General features: G+C 50.4%; 2 protein-coding genes across 2 annotated transcripts in view; one reads left to right on the forward strand and one right to left on the reverse strand.

Annotated features, from left to right (window-relative positions):
- Positions 1–13,596, forward strand: part of TTC23 (tetratricopeptide repeat domain 23) — a 995,109-nt gene that overhangs the window by 721,608 nt on the left and 259,905 nt on the right. The window lies entirely within an intron of this gene.
- The window catches only part of AGBL1 (AGBL carboxypeptidase 1), a gene marked incomplete at its 3' end in the record, with an annotated part of 137,152 nt that overhangs the window by 54,398 nt on the left and 69,158 nt on the right, over positions 1–13,596 (reverse strand). The window contains exon 18 of the mRNA XM_084868983.1: positions 13,541–13,596. This exon is cut by the window's right edge and continues 125 nt beyond it. Within this exon, the coding sequence (XP_084725109.1) occupies positions 13,541–13,596 (56 nt within the window). The remainder of the gene's footprint in view (positions 1–13,540) is intronic.

Raw genomic sequence — 13,596 nt, forward strand, 5'->3', positions numbered from 1 at the left:
CTTCCTCTCTGAAATCAATAAAACTATATTTAAAAAAGAAAAAAAAAGAAAAAAGAAATGGATGTCAGACCTCCTGATAGTCCCCTGCAGGTCCCTAAACAGAGCTGGACCAGGGCGGGGACTCAGTACGCCTGCTGGCACCAAGTGTGCAGCGGGTGCCAATTTGGGATTCTCTCCCTCTTCGGAAGGGATACAGAGCAGGGTTTCCTGACGTTGCAGATCGAGCTGTTTGGGTTCTGAGTGATTTAAAACCCACGTCCTATCGGCTTAAACACCCGGGCGGGTGTTCCTGACAGACGCGGACATAAATTCCAAGTCAGTCAAGCCCCGTCGAGAAGCGCAATCGATGCGTCGCGTGTCTCGCCGTCTCTCCCCGGATTCCCACGGTGTCAGCTGCATTTTCAGGCTGTTCCCACCTGCCCCCTCCGCCCCCAGCTCAAGTCTTGCCCTGCCGAGAGCAAGCAAACTGGGCAATTCCAGAATGTGCCTGTCCACCCGCTGCCCAGCCCTCAGAGGAAAAGGGAGTTCGAGGTCTTAGCATCTCCCCGTGGCCTGAAGGGGGTAAGGGCAGGGCTCTCTCTTCTAATGCCGCACGGTGGCTGGGATGAATGGATAAATACGCACAGAGAACTGGCGGCCGAGGAAAGGGGAACCTGACGTTGAAGTGGCACTCAATATGTTCACTCCGCTGACTGTCAGAATCCACGGGATAAAGGTTTACTTTTTTTTAACTGTATTTTTTAATTGATTTCAGAGAGGAAGGGAGAGGGAGAGAGAGAGAGAAACATTGATGAGAGAGAATCATGGATTGGCTGCCTCCTGCACGCCCCCTAGTGGGGATCGAGCCCACAAGCGGGGCAGGTGCCCTGATGGGGAATTGAACTGCGACCTCCAGGTTCCTAGGTGGATGCTCCACCGCTGGGCCACGCGGCCGGCCCTCCTGAGGTTAGCAGGTGATTCTCTGCCCTTCTGCTCTTCTTCCAGCTCTGACTTCCTCTTCGTGCCCCACCTCTCAGACCCGTGCCTGTGTTCTCTCTCTCCCGTCTCTCTGTCCCTTGGTCCCCGGTGTTCTGAGGAAGCAGGTGTGATGGATGGCAGAGTCTAGGACAGGCTGTTCATTTCTCACACCCCGGCCCCCGGCCCACCAATCCCATGCCTCCACCGCCAGCCAGGCCGGTGAAGGGTGAGCCGGGGAGGAGAGGCCTCGGGTGGTTGGCTGGCCCCACCCCCCTGGTTGAACTCCCCGCGGAGGGGACAATTTGCATATTAGGCTTTTATTATATAGGATTTTTTAAATCCTCACCCAAGGATATTTTCCCCATTGATTTTCAGAGAGAGAGCAGAAGAGAGGGAAAGACGGAGAGAAACGTCGATGTGAGAGAGACACATCGATTGGTTGCCTCCTGCACGTGCCCTGACCAGGCCCTCAGTCAGGGAGGAGCCTGCAACCAAGGTACGTGCCCTTGACCAGAATCGAACGCGCAGGCCGAGGACACTCTATCCACTGAGCCACACTGGCTAGGGCCCCTTCTTACTTTGTTTTAAATTGCTCTAGGCCTCCCTCTCTGAAAAGAGCATTAAATATCCTAAGCCGGAATGCCTCCCATCCCAACGAATGGTTTTTGAAACATTATTTTCCCTTTTACAAGTCATTATTATGCGGCCGGCAAAACAGTGTTTCCATCCCATAAAAATATAGTACAGCGGCATCACAGGCAAGTTATGGTGGAAAATTAGTCAATAAAATTTTACTGTGCCGGTCCTTAATGTTTTTATTAATACCAAGGAGCTAAAAACATTAATTCCTTCCCAGAGCAAGATTTACTGCCGAAACGAGAGAGAGAAAGCTGGCTCGGCCACCTGCCGGAGGCCCCTTCCCTGTCTTATTGGCCGTTCTCAGCGGGGCTGTGTGCGTTCGCACAAGTACCCTCCCTAAGCGATCGGAGTATGCTTCTGTTTATACAACCACTCCACCCGGTTGTAGAGAGAAGGACTTTGCTCACATCGTGAGGCCTGCAGGAGATGTGTGGGAAGCAGAGCTCTATTGTAACAGTATCGACGTATCCCTGCCTGCTCCTGGCTTTACACGCTATAGATGTCTATGCTTTTCTCAGGATTGATTTTTTTTTTTTTAACTCATAGTCCTATAGGTAAGGGTAGTGAAATCTGGCTCAACTAAAATGTATTCACCCATTCATTCATTCATTCTTTTTAAAAAATATTTTTTATTACTTTCAAAGAGGAAGGGAAAGGGACAGAGAGATAGAAACATCAGAAAGAGAGAAGCATCCATGATAAGAGAGAATCACTGATCGGCTGCCTCCTGCACGCCCTCTACTGGGGATGGAGCCTGCAACCCGGGCATGTGCCCTTGACCGGGAATTGAACCCTGACCTCCTGGTTCATGGGCCGGCGCTCAACCACTGAGCCACCCTGGCCGAGGGAAGGGCGACATCATTTTTGAAAACTATCTGCTTTTTATCTGAAACTCATCTTTCATCGGGCGCCCCATCTTCTTGCTTGCTAGCTTGGGCAACCATGGATGGTCTGGGGGAGCGGTGGCGGGGTGAGGATTGAGAAGGTCACTCTTGATTGAGTGAACGGTATCTCAAAAGGCAGAGACAGGACAGAGCCAGGCCCCGGGCCAGGGAGTTCCTGTGCTCCGTGTGTGACCGGGGAATCCTGGGAGATGAGATAAAAATAAGAACTTGGCTCTTCGGAGCGTTCGGTGCCAAGTTCTTTGGAAGACGGTTCACCTCCTTCGATGAGCGCACATTTTTTCCCTCATGACTCAGCTGTTTGATGGCGCAGGTCAAAGCGCCAAGATCCTTAGCATTCCGTAGGTCGCCGCGATGGTTATGATCCATGTTTCTCATTTACCCTCCCGGAACAGAGGCTAATGCCCACACTCAGCGTCCTCCGATTGGGCTGATTTATAAAACAATGGGACGCTGTCACCCATCCCGTTTCCCGCTCTGCTCTGTGGATGGTAAGTAGGGAAAGGCTAATTTCAGAACGGTTTTTTAAAAAATATATGTGTATTGATTTGAGGGGGGAAGAGAGAGATAGAAACATCAGTGATAAAAGAGGATCACGGATCGGCCCCTCCTGCATGCCCCACAGTGGGGATGGAGCCCGCAACCCAGGCATGTTCCCTGACCGGGAATCAAACCGTGACCTCCTGGTTCCTAGGTCGACGCTCCACCCCTGAGCCACGCTAGGCGGGCTTCAAGGTGGTTTGGATAGAAAATCACTATTCAGTTTGAAGCCATTCGATGCCAAAAAAATAAAAATAAAAAAAGGCACATACATAATAAAACAAACACACTTGTGAAGACCCCTCTGCTATTTCAAGATTTATCAAAGCAGGTTTGCTTTCTCCTGGCAGAGTTATAAAGTTTTAGAAAAATGAGAGAAGTCCTCACTTCGGTGGTGATTCTTTATTCTTTATTCCCCAGAAGCAGGGGGAACTCAGGTACTCTTTCTCTGGTAACTACTCATGCATTCCTCCCTCTGTCTTCCTGGATTGATTCGTTACAAATAATTAACTTTGGCTTGGCTGGTATGGCTCAGTGGTTGAGCATCGACCTATGAACCAGGAGGTCAGAGTTCGATTCTGAATCAATTCTCTCTCATCATGCCCAGGTTGCAGGCTCGATCCCCAGTGGGTGGGGGGTGTGCAGAAGGCCACTGATAAATGATTCCCTCTCATAGTTGATGTTTCTCTCTCTCTCCCCCTCTCCCTCCCTCTCTCTGTAAAAATCAATAAAAAGAATCCTGTATAATAAAAGCTGGATATGCCAAGTGTCCAGTTGTTCGTTCAACCAATCAAAGTGTAATATGCTAATGATATGCTAAGGCCGCTCAACCGTTTGCTATGATGTGCACTGACCACCAGGGGGGCAGACGCTCCAACAGATAGGTTAGCTTGCTGGAGGGGTCCAGCAGATCGGGACTGAGCCAGGCGGGCCGGACACGCCCTGGAGCCCTCCCACAGTCCCTCCCTGGCTGGCTAACCTCCCATGTCCCTCCCCAGCCCCTACCCTGCACCAGTGAAGTCCATTGGCCTGGCCTGCACCTTCTCACAATCCAGGCTGAAGGACCCCTCCCCCCCACCTCCCCAAAACCCCCCCCTGTACGAATTTCATGTACCGGGCCTCTAGTTTTTTGTTTTAGTTTTTAATTTACTTTTGGACATATACTTTAATTTATATGCCTCAGCAATTGTCATAGCTGTATGAACAAACCAAATCCAACACGACAAGACCTATGACCCCTGATGCAATGGGTTTGTCTCTTCTGTATCAATTATAGCTGAACTGTCCACCACCTCCGGGGGGGGGGGGAAGCCACACCCACTTAATCAAGCTTTGCGTGCACCTCGTAGGAGCCTAGTAGCACATCGGGTTATTAATTGTCGCCATGGAAACAATATAGCTCCTCTCCCCCCCCCCCCCCCATTCAATTCTGACTTTCTCTAGTGCCAGGGCCTCTGGCAGCGGGCGGAACCATAGTCGTGGAGCAGCGACCCCCGCTAATGGATCCTATTTAGGAACACTTGATGAGAATGTCGCCTGGCCCATGACCGGTTTTATTCCTTGTGCTTCCGTGTTAGAGAGTAAATGTGAATCTTAATTAGCCTATCCTGACAAGCGGCGCGTCTCCTTTTACGATCCTCTTTAAAACGTACCCAGGGGCTAATCGGCAATGGGTGCATCCCATAAATATAATAAGCAAATAAATTAGCATCCGTTCAATTACATCCAAAAAGCAAATGGCATGGTGGGGCCTTTCCCAGGCTCCCGCGGCATGCTGGGTATTTGTCTCTCTCGGCATCTCTTCTCCTCACCTTATCAATTTCTGGATCTAAACAGCATACCCTCCGGTGCAGGAGCAAGGTCGGATACTAAGGGATTCGGCGTAAAGCAAAGGGACTTCTTTTTCACTGGTTAGATTAGATGCATGCCTCCAGCTCACTGGGCAGATAGGATTAAAAAAAATCAAAGGAAGTACAACTCAGAAAACCCTGCTTGGCTGAGGGGCCGGTTGCAGGGTGGCGATTAACCCGGGTGATGAGTACAGTCATCAAAAAAGGTTAATTGGTCCAAGTTACCACCTCGATTCCACCGAGTAAGTGCCGAAATGGCGAGGCGAGCTAATGATCCGAGAGTTTCCCCAACAATCAAGAGATGGGTGGATGAACAAAATGGATCCAGAGACACAGAGGCATGGGGCAGACTGGAATCTCAGAAGGAAGGCGGCGGTGGGTGGGTGAGTGGGAAGAGATCAACCAAAGACCTTGTATGCATCTATGAATCACTCATGGACACAGACAATAGGGTGGTGGGGGCCTGAGGTGGGGGATGAGGGCAGACTAGAAGGCGCAATGGGGGAAAATAAGGGACATAAGTACTATTTTCAATAATAAAGATTTTTGTTTTGTTGGTTAGTCCTCACACAAGGATATTTCTCCATTGATATTTAGGGAGAGTAGAAGAGAGAGGGAAAGACAGAGAGACACATCAAGGTGAGAGAAACACATCCATTGGCTGCCTCCTGCACGAGTCCCGACCAGGGCCTTGGCTGGGAGGAGCCTGCAACCAAGGTACGTGCCCTTGACCGGAATGGAACCCGGGACCCTTTAGTCTGCAGACCGATGCTCCATCATCCACTGAGCCAACCCGGTGAGGGCTCAACAATAAAGACTTTTTTAAAAAATAAATTGAAGAAAATAAAAAGATAGGTTGAGCATGCAGACAGATCTTTTCTTAAGAAATATATTTTTACTGAATTCAGAAGGGAAGGGAGAGGAAGAGAGAGACAGAAACATCCATGATGAGAGAGAATCATCCATCAGCTGCCTCCAGCACGCCCCCTAGTGGGAATGAGCCCTCAACCCAGGCATGGGCCCTGCCTGGGAATTGAACCCTGACCTCCTGGTGCATCGGTCGATGCTCAACCACTGAGCTTTCCTCTTCTAACTGATGAACAAAAACATAGATACAGAGGCAGTAAAGCATCAAACAGACTGTCCAATGACAGCGGGAAGGCTGGGGAGTGCTGGGGAGGGGAGAAAGAGATCAACCAAAGGACTTGTATGCATGCATATAAGCACACCAATGGACACAAGACACTAGGGGGGGGGGTGGGTATGAGGGCATGCAACAGGGAGTGGGGGAGGCTGGGGGAAGGCCAAATAGGTGGGAAAGGGAGATATACATACTACTATATGTAATACTTTAAACAATAAAATTAAATTTATTCTGCAGAAACCAGTTGGGCTCAGCGGTAGAGCGTCGGTCTGCGGACTGAAAGGTCCCAGGTTTGATTCCGGTCAAGGGCATGTACCTTGGTTGCGGGCACATCCCGGGTAGGGGGTGTGCAAGAGGCAGCTGGTCAATGTTTCTCTCTCATCGACATTTCTAGCTCTCTTTTCCTCTCTGTAAAAAATCAATAAAATATATTTTAAAAATTAATTAATTAAATTAAATTTTAAAAAAAGAATATTCATCCAAGTCCACGTATTGGTGCTGCGTGTTGCCACACGGATTTGTCTCGTGTGAGTCTGGATGTGTCGGCATTCCCACACAGCCGCGCGCCCAGGCAAACCTAGGATGCCCGATGACACAGAGCAGCATGCGCTGTGAGGAATTCATTGGCCGGAAAGACAGTGACAAATAGAGACACGGTTCAAGGTTGTCTTCACCCACTCCGGCGAGAACGGCGCCGGAAATTATGGGGCCCTGAGTACCCGGGACAGGAGACCTTTCCTGTCGGTTCCGGGGAGATGGATGGGAGTGAGGATCCCGGCAGCATGTGCTCGGCACGCGGCCGTGGTCCCCGCTGTCAGATTTACGCTGCGAGTCCGCGGGGCCAGGGCTATAATTTTCAGGGTGATAGTGTGGTTGACACTCTATTATGCTCAACGCATTTTTAAAAAACTCTTACTTTCGGAGAAAAATCACCGCGTTCTCGTTCTTCCCTATTCATCACACCTGTGTTGCAAAGGTGGGGTTTTTATAGTCTTATTTTTTTTTTAAATATATATTTTATTGATTTCAGAGAGGGAAGGAGAGGCAGAGAGAGAGGAAGAGAATCACTGATGGGCGGCCTCGTGCACACCCTACTCTGGGGATCGAGCCCCCAACCTGAGCATGTGCCCTGACCAGTGGGGCTCAATTATTTTATTTTACTTCAGTGCGAGCTGAGAACGTGAGCCTCCAAATGGGCACAAATTATTTCATCTCAAGGCGAAAAAGGACTTTGCTTTTAAGAAAGGGCCTTTCCCCAACAAGTGTGGCTCAGCGGTTGAACGTGGACCTATGAACCAGGAGGTCACAGTTCAATTCCCGGTCAGGGCACAGGCCCGGGTTACAGGCTCCATCTCCAGTGTGGGGCGTGCAGGAGGCAGCCAGTCCATGATTCTCTCTCATCGTTGATGTTTCTCTCTCTCCCTCTCTCTCCCTTCCTATCTGAAATCAATAAATATGTATATATATTTTCTTAAAAGGCCATGCACAAAATTTGCAGAGCATTTTTTTAGGCATACTTAATTCAGACGGAGAGAAATAAAATAACATAGAAGACGCTAAATGGCAGCCTAAAGCTGGAAATGTCACCGAGGACTCCAGAGATGTCCTCACTTCGCACGCGTAGAAATATTGCCTAATTAATGACACCCAGTATATACCAAAATACCCTATGAAAGGCACTAAATATGCATCCCCAGGCAGTGTCTGCTTCCGGCGCAGGGATATTACATAAAGGTCTAGTGCATTTGTCATCGCCCTTATAAAATGAAACCTATCATTTCACTCCATGAGCTGGTTCCCTTTTATTCCTCTTCCCATGTGAAATACTCCTGCCCTGGATGGCTCAGTGGACAGAGTGTTGGCCTGTGGACCAGAGGGTCCCGGGTTCCATTCCGGTCAAAGGCGCATACTTGGTTACAGGCTCTGCCCCTGCCCAGAGTGTAGGGGTGTGTGAATTAAATGTCTGACCAAGTAGAACAGACGATATGTTAAGTTGATAATGTTGCATGGCCAGAGAATGATGTGATAAATATCCCATGGGCCCGGCCAGCATGGCTCAGTGGTTGAGCATCGACCTGTGAACCAGGAGGTCACAGTTCAATTCCTGATTGGGGTCACATGCCCAAGTTGCAGGATCCATTCCCAGTGGGGCATGTGCAGGAGGCAGCTGTTCAATGATTCTATCTCATCATTGTCCTTTCTCTCTCTCTCTTCCTCTCTATCTATCCTCTCCCTTCCTTTCTAAAATCAATAAAAAAATATATATTTTGTATATATACTAGAGGCCAGATGCACAAAGATTTGTGCAAGAATGGGCCTTCCTTCCCCTGGCTGCCGGCATTGCCTTCACTTCAGCGGGAGCCGCCTTTTCACTCTGACTCGGAGCCACCTTTCTCCGCCTTCCTACACTGCTCAGAGGCCCTGCGTGGCTGGGGCGGGGTGTGCAACACTTTGTATGCAAAGTGACCCACCATCTTTGCTGTTAATTTGCATGCTCACTCCTGATTGGCTGGTGGGGCGTTGCGACGGCATGGTCCATTTGCATCTTACTCTTTTATTCGTGTAGCTATCCAATGGAGCCTTGGCAGAAGAAAGGTTTCCCACTCCCACTCTAAGGCCAAGGCTGTTTGGCTACAATGGTTGGGATGCCAACGGGAAATACCAAGCTCAGGACAGAAAGCCGGACTACACGCCGAGTTCCCGCCGATTCCACGGTTTGCAAGACCACGCCGCAGAAACGCGTTTGCCTGGAGCGCCCGAGACCCTCCTGTGCCGACTCATCAGGGAGGGGGGATGCGTTGGTCCAGGAGAACGTGCCCCATGGAAATCCTCCCCTCCTCTCTGTGGGGGGCCCGGCACCCCCCCTCTCTGAGCGCGTGTCTTTGTCTGTGCCCTGAAACACTGGCTCGCACCACAGCCCTCGGCACCCCCTCGCTGCCGGTCCGTAATCTGTGTAACGCTACGCCGTGCGTGTCAGTGATCCCCCCACGGAGAACAGAGCTGCTCTTTGGCGGGTATTGGTCACATGGCGTGCTCCAGACGGGCAGCCTCTCCGTGGTGGCCAAATCCATGGAGTTAGGACGTTCCAATAACTCAGTGTCAGGAGGGCCAGATGAATGGCTCGCTGTTGAATTACATTTCAAAGGAAAAAAAAAAAAAGCCGTCCCCGCATTAGATCAGACGGATTTCAATGGCCTTGATTACAGCTGAAGAGAGTTCCTGCTGTCTCCATCTCCAGAATGACAGCTCGAGATGAGGGGGCGGTAATGAGCTGGAAGGAGGCCCAGCCTTGTCAGGATGCACGGACAGGACATCCGCATCCTTCGCCCTGACATGGAGGAGGGCGGCCCGGGATTCAGAGGGTGACACGGCACTCAGAAAAGGACCATAGCTTAGCCAGCATTGGATCTCTGGACATCCTTTTAGGATTATCTGGGTTTACACATCAAAAACAATGTGATCCCTCCCACCCACCCCCACTACCCGGCTGGTATAGCACAGTGGTTGAGCGTCAACCTGTGAACCAGTAGGTCTCAATTCTATAATATTCTAGGTCAGGGCACATGCCTGGGGGGTTGTGGGCTGGATCCCCAGAGTGGGGTGTGCAGGAGGCAGCCGATGGATGGTTCTCTTTCATCGCTGATGTTACTCTCTTCCTCCCTCTCCTTTCTGTTCTGATGTCAGTAAGACTATATTTTAAAAATTGAAAACATCTCAAACAAAAAAAATAGCGCAGGATGGGACTATGCAGAAATAAGGTTTAAGTGAGAGAAGAGAGGCAACTCGAATAGCAAAAGGACGTGGTAGGATGGCTGTAGGATAAACAACACAACAGGCCCTAGCTGGTGTGGCTCCTTGGATAGAGCGTCAGCCTGCAGACTGAAAGGTCCCAGGATCAATTCCAGTCAAGGGCACATGCCTGGGTTGCGGGCTCGATCCCCAGTGGGGGGTGTGCAGGAGGCAGCCAATCCGTGAGTCTCTCTCATTGATGTTTCTTTCTCACTCCCTCTCCCTTCCTCTCTGAAATCAATAAAAATATATTTAGAAAATTTTTTTTAAAAAGCCGAAACCGGTTTGGCTCAGTGGATAGAGCGTCAGCCTGCAGATTGGAGGGTCCAAGGTTCGATTCCGGTCAAGGGCATGTACCTTGGGTTGTGGGCACATCCCCAGTAGCGGGTGTGCAGGAGGCAGCTGATGGGTATTTCTCTCTCATTGATGTTTCTGACTCTCTGTCCCTCTCTCTTCCTCTCTGTAAAAAAATCAATGAAATATATTTTTTTTAAAAAAAGAAAAAGAAGCTCACTGTTTCCCACTCCCATCAGAGACCCTCCCCCCAAAAATAAGTGGATATAAACTGACGTCGAATTGAATCAGATGGCTAAAAGGATAAACCCTTGAACGCCAAGACTCAGTGGTTACCCGCCTGCCTTCCTGAGGACGGCACCGTGACCTCTTCATGGAGGTTCACAGGTGACAGGGTGACTCCCCATCTGCTCCGGGGCGAACGGGGAGATGATCTGCCGTCGGAGGAAGGGAGGCCAAGTCTGAGGACTCCACGACGGAGCATGCTCCGTGCCGCTGTCCCCAGCATCGGGGCTGCTGACAAGGAAATCTCTCCGGGGATACTCCTTGAGCCAAATTTCCCCCTTTAAAAAAAGACCCAAAGCAGAAGTCAGCCTCCGGGGTGGGTGTCGTCAGAGAGCAATAACAACCCCCCTCTCATTAGACACCGTCTCCTCGGCGAGGCATCCGCGGAGCAGCGAGGCCGCTGCCGGTAAATTAAATTTTAAAAATCCTCTTGCAATCGCTCCCCTGACGTGGCCCCTTCCCGGAGCTCCACGCTCGGTTACGCTTTTTATTTATTGCGATTACTCCGGTAATAAGATTTGTTTGCTTGTTATTCTCTATGTCGCCGTGCCGGGGAGCAAACAAACAAACAACAACAAAATAATAATAGCCGAAAAGAGTTATGTTTCTTATTTATCTCCGTGGCCTATTATGGGGCCACGGGGAGGGGCGGGAAGCGGGAGAAGCTGTAAATAGAAGAGAAAGCGTATCCCGCAGAGCGAAGATGTATAGAAGCAAGAAGAAAGCAGGGCAGGGAGGGAATATGGCTAATAACTCAAAAGCGCTCAGCGACTCCGAGAGATGAATAAGTAAGGAAAAGGCGGACTGGAAGTCAGGGCGGGGGAACGTGGGTCCACCTCACCAAGGTGTCTACGGAGCTTTCCTTTGATTTTCCCTGTTTGTAAACCCTGCCCAGCTGAGCAGGAGGGTCCAGAAATAGAGAGCATAAGAGTCCCAGGCAATTCCTCTGGGCCCAGCCTGGAAGGTGCAATTCCTTTCGGTTCCTGGTGGGGCACACTTCCCAAAGAACCATAGCTTCTGAGGGGGATGCAGGCTGGGCACACCAGGGAGGTAGTCCCTAGGCTGGGAAGACAGTCTCCATCAACCACAGGCTCACTCGGTGTCACAAAAGGAGAGCCAATAACACACACACACACACACACACACACACACACACGCACACACGCACGCGCGCGAGCACGCAAGCCTAGAAGGACATGTAAGGGTCTATTGCAGTGGTCAGCAAACTCATGAATCCACAGAGCCAAATATCAACAGCACAACGATGAAATCTCTGAGAGCCACATTTTTTAAACTTAAACTTTTCTAACGCCACTTCTTCAACATAGACTCACCCAGGCCATAGTATTTTGTGGAAGAGCCACACTCAAGGGACCCAAGAACCGCATGTGGCTCGCGCGCCGCAGTTTACCAACCACGGGGCTATTGTAAGGAAGTGTTAGGAGCGAGAACACGGAAAAAAGAGATGTCTTAGCCCGACCGGCGTGGCTCAGGGGTTGAGCATCCACCTAGGAACCAGGAGGTCACAATTCCATTCCCGGTCAAGGCACATGCCCATGTTGTGGGCTTGATCCCCCAGCAGGGGGCGTGCAGGAGGCAGCCGATCCACGATTCTCTCTCATCACGGATGTTTCTCTCTCTCCCTACCCCCTTTCCCTTCCTCTCTGAAATCAGTAAATCTATTTTTTAAAGGGACGTCCATGGGGAAACTGAGGAAGAATAGACCCTTGTCTCCCTCTTGTCCCGCCAGCAGCCCATCTCTTCCTCCCGGAGGGGGAGCCGCGGAGAGAAACCAGAAGTCGCACGGGGCCGAGGAGGGAACAAAGCATTTAACCAAAGGACAGCCATTTCCCCTGAGAGCCTCACCCTCCGCTTGATCAACGACCCTGCAACACTGAATCATTTTTAATTTAATGCTTCTGGGAAGGACGTGTGTGTGTGTGTGTGTGTGTGTGATGGGAGGCTGGGGGGGGGGGGGGGCGGGGAGGGGAGGGGCTCAGCCAGGGCAGGCCCAGCGAGTTGGCAAGAGCCGGGATCAGCATTCGGCAGCCTTTATGCTCGCCGCTGTTTATGATGGCATAAATTAGGTTTATGCTGATGGAATTAATCACCCTAAATTTAGGAGTAATAAATAGTTGTGTTTATATGTGGAGCAGGCATGCGTCGGACGGGCGGTGTGTGCGGTTGTGGCAGGAAAGGGCTGAGAGCAAGGAAGGCCTTGGGGTTGAGCTCCCAGAAGCCCCGGACATGGTTGAACACGATTTAGCAGCAAAACTGACAAGTTCCCAGAGCCAATGGGTCTCCTTTTTAAAATATGTACATATATATATATATATATGTGTGTGTGTGTGTGTGTGTGTGTGTGTGTACACATACACACACACACACACACACACACACACACAGAGGAAGGGGAGAGGGAGCAAGAGAGAGAGAGAAGCATCATTGAGTAGAGAGAATCATGGATCGGCTGCCTCCTGCACGCCCCACACTGGGGATCGAGTCTGCAACCCAGGCCTGTGCCCTGAGCAGGAATCAAACCTAGGTCATGAGAGCCAGGAGTTCTCATTCCGATTCCCGGTCAGGGCACAGGCCCAGGGTGCAGGCTTCATTCCTGCAGCCGTAGTGGGCGTGCAGGAGGCAGCCCGTCCATGATTCTCTCTCATCACTGACGTGTGTGTGTCTCTCTCTCTCCCTTCCCCTCTGAAATCCCTAAAAATATATTTTATTTTTTTTATATATTTTATTGATTTTTTACAGAAAGGAAAGAAAAGGGATAGAGAGCTAGAAACATCGATGAGACAGAAACATCGACCAGCTGCCTCCTGCGCACCCCCTACTGGGGATGTGCCCGCAACCAAGGTACATGCCCTTAACCAGAATCAAACCCGGGACTTTTCAGTCCGCAGACTGACACTCTACACACTGAGCCAAACTGGTTTGGCTAAAAATATATTTTAAAATAAAGAAAGAAAATAAATCAAAAAATGATGAGTCCGCATCGACGAAGCATAGAGTGTTTTGTACCAAAGACCAACAGCCCAGGAGAGGGTGTGCCTGCAAAGCCTCCTCCCATCCCACTTGTGTTACTATGGCAACATGAACTCGATGGCGGCGGCGGGGCCCGCGCCCCCACGTACTTGCCGTTGACGACTCCGTCGGGGTTGAGCATGGGGATGACCTTGAAGATGAAGTG

Source organism: Pipistrellus hanaki (assembly GCF_964339955.1).
Source record: "Pipistrellus hanaki genome assembly, chromosome: 21".
NCBI classification, from domain to species: domain Eukaryota; kingdom Metazoa; phylum Chordata; class Mammalia; order Chiroptera; family Vespertilionidae; genus Pipistrellus; species Pipistrellus hanaki.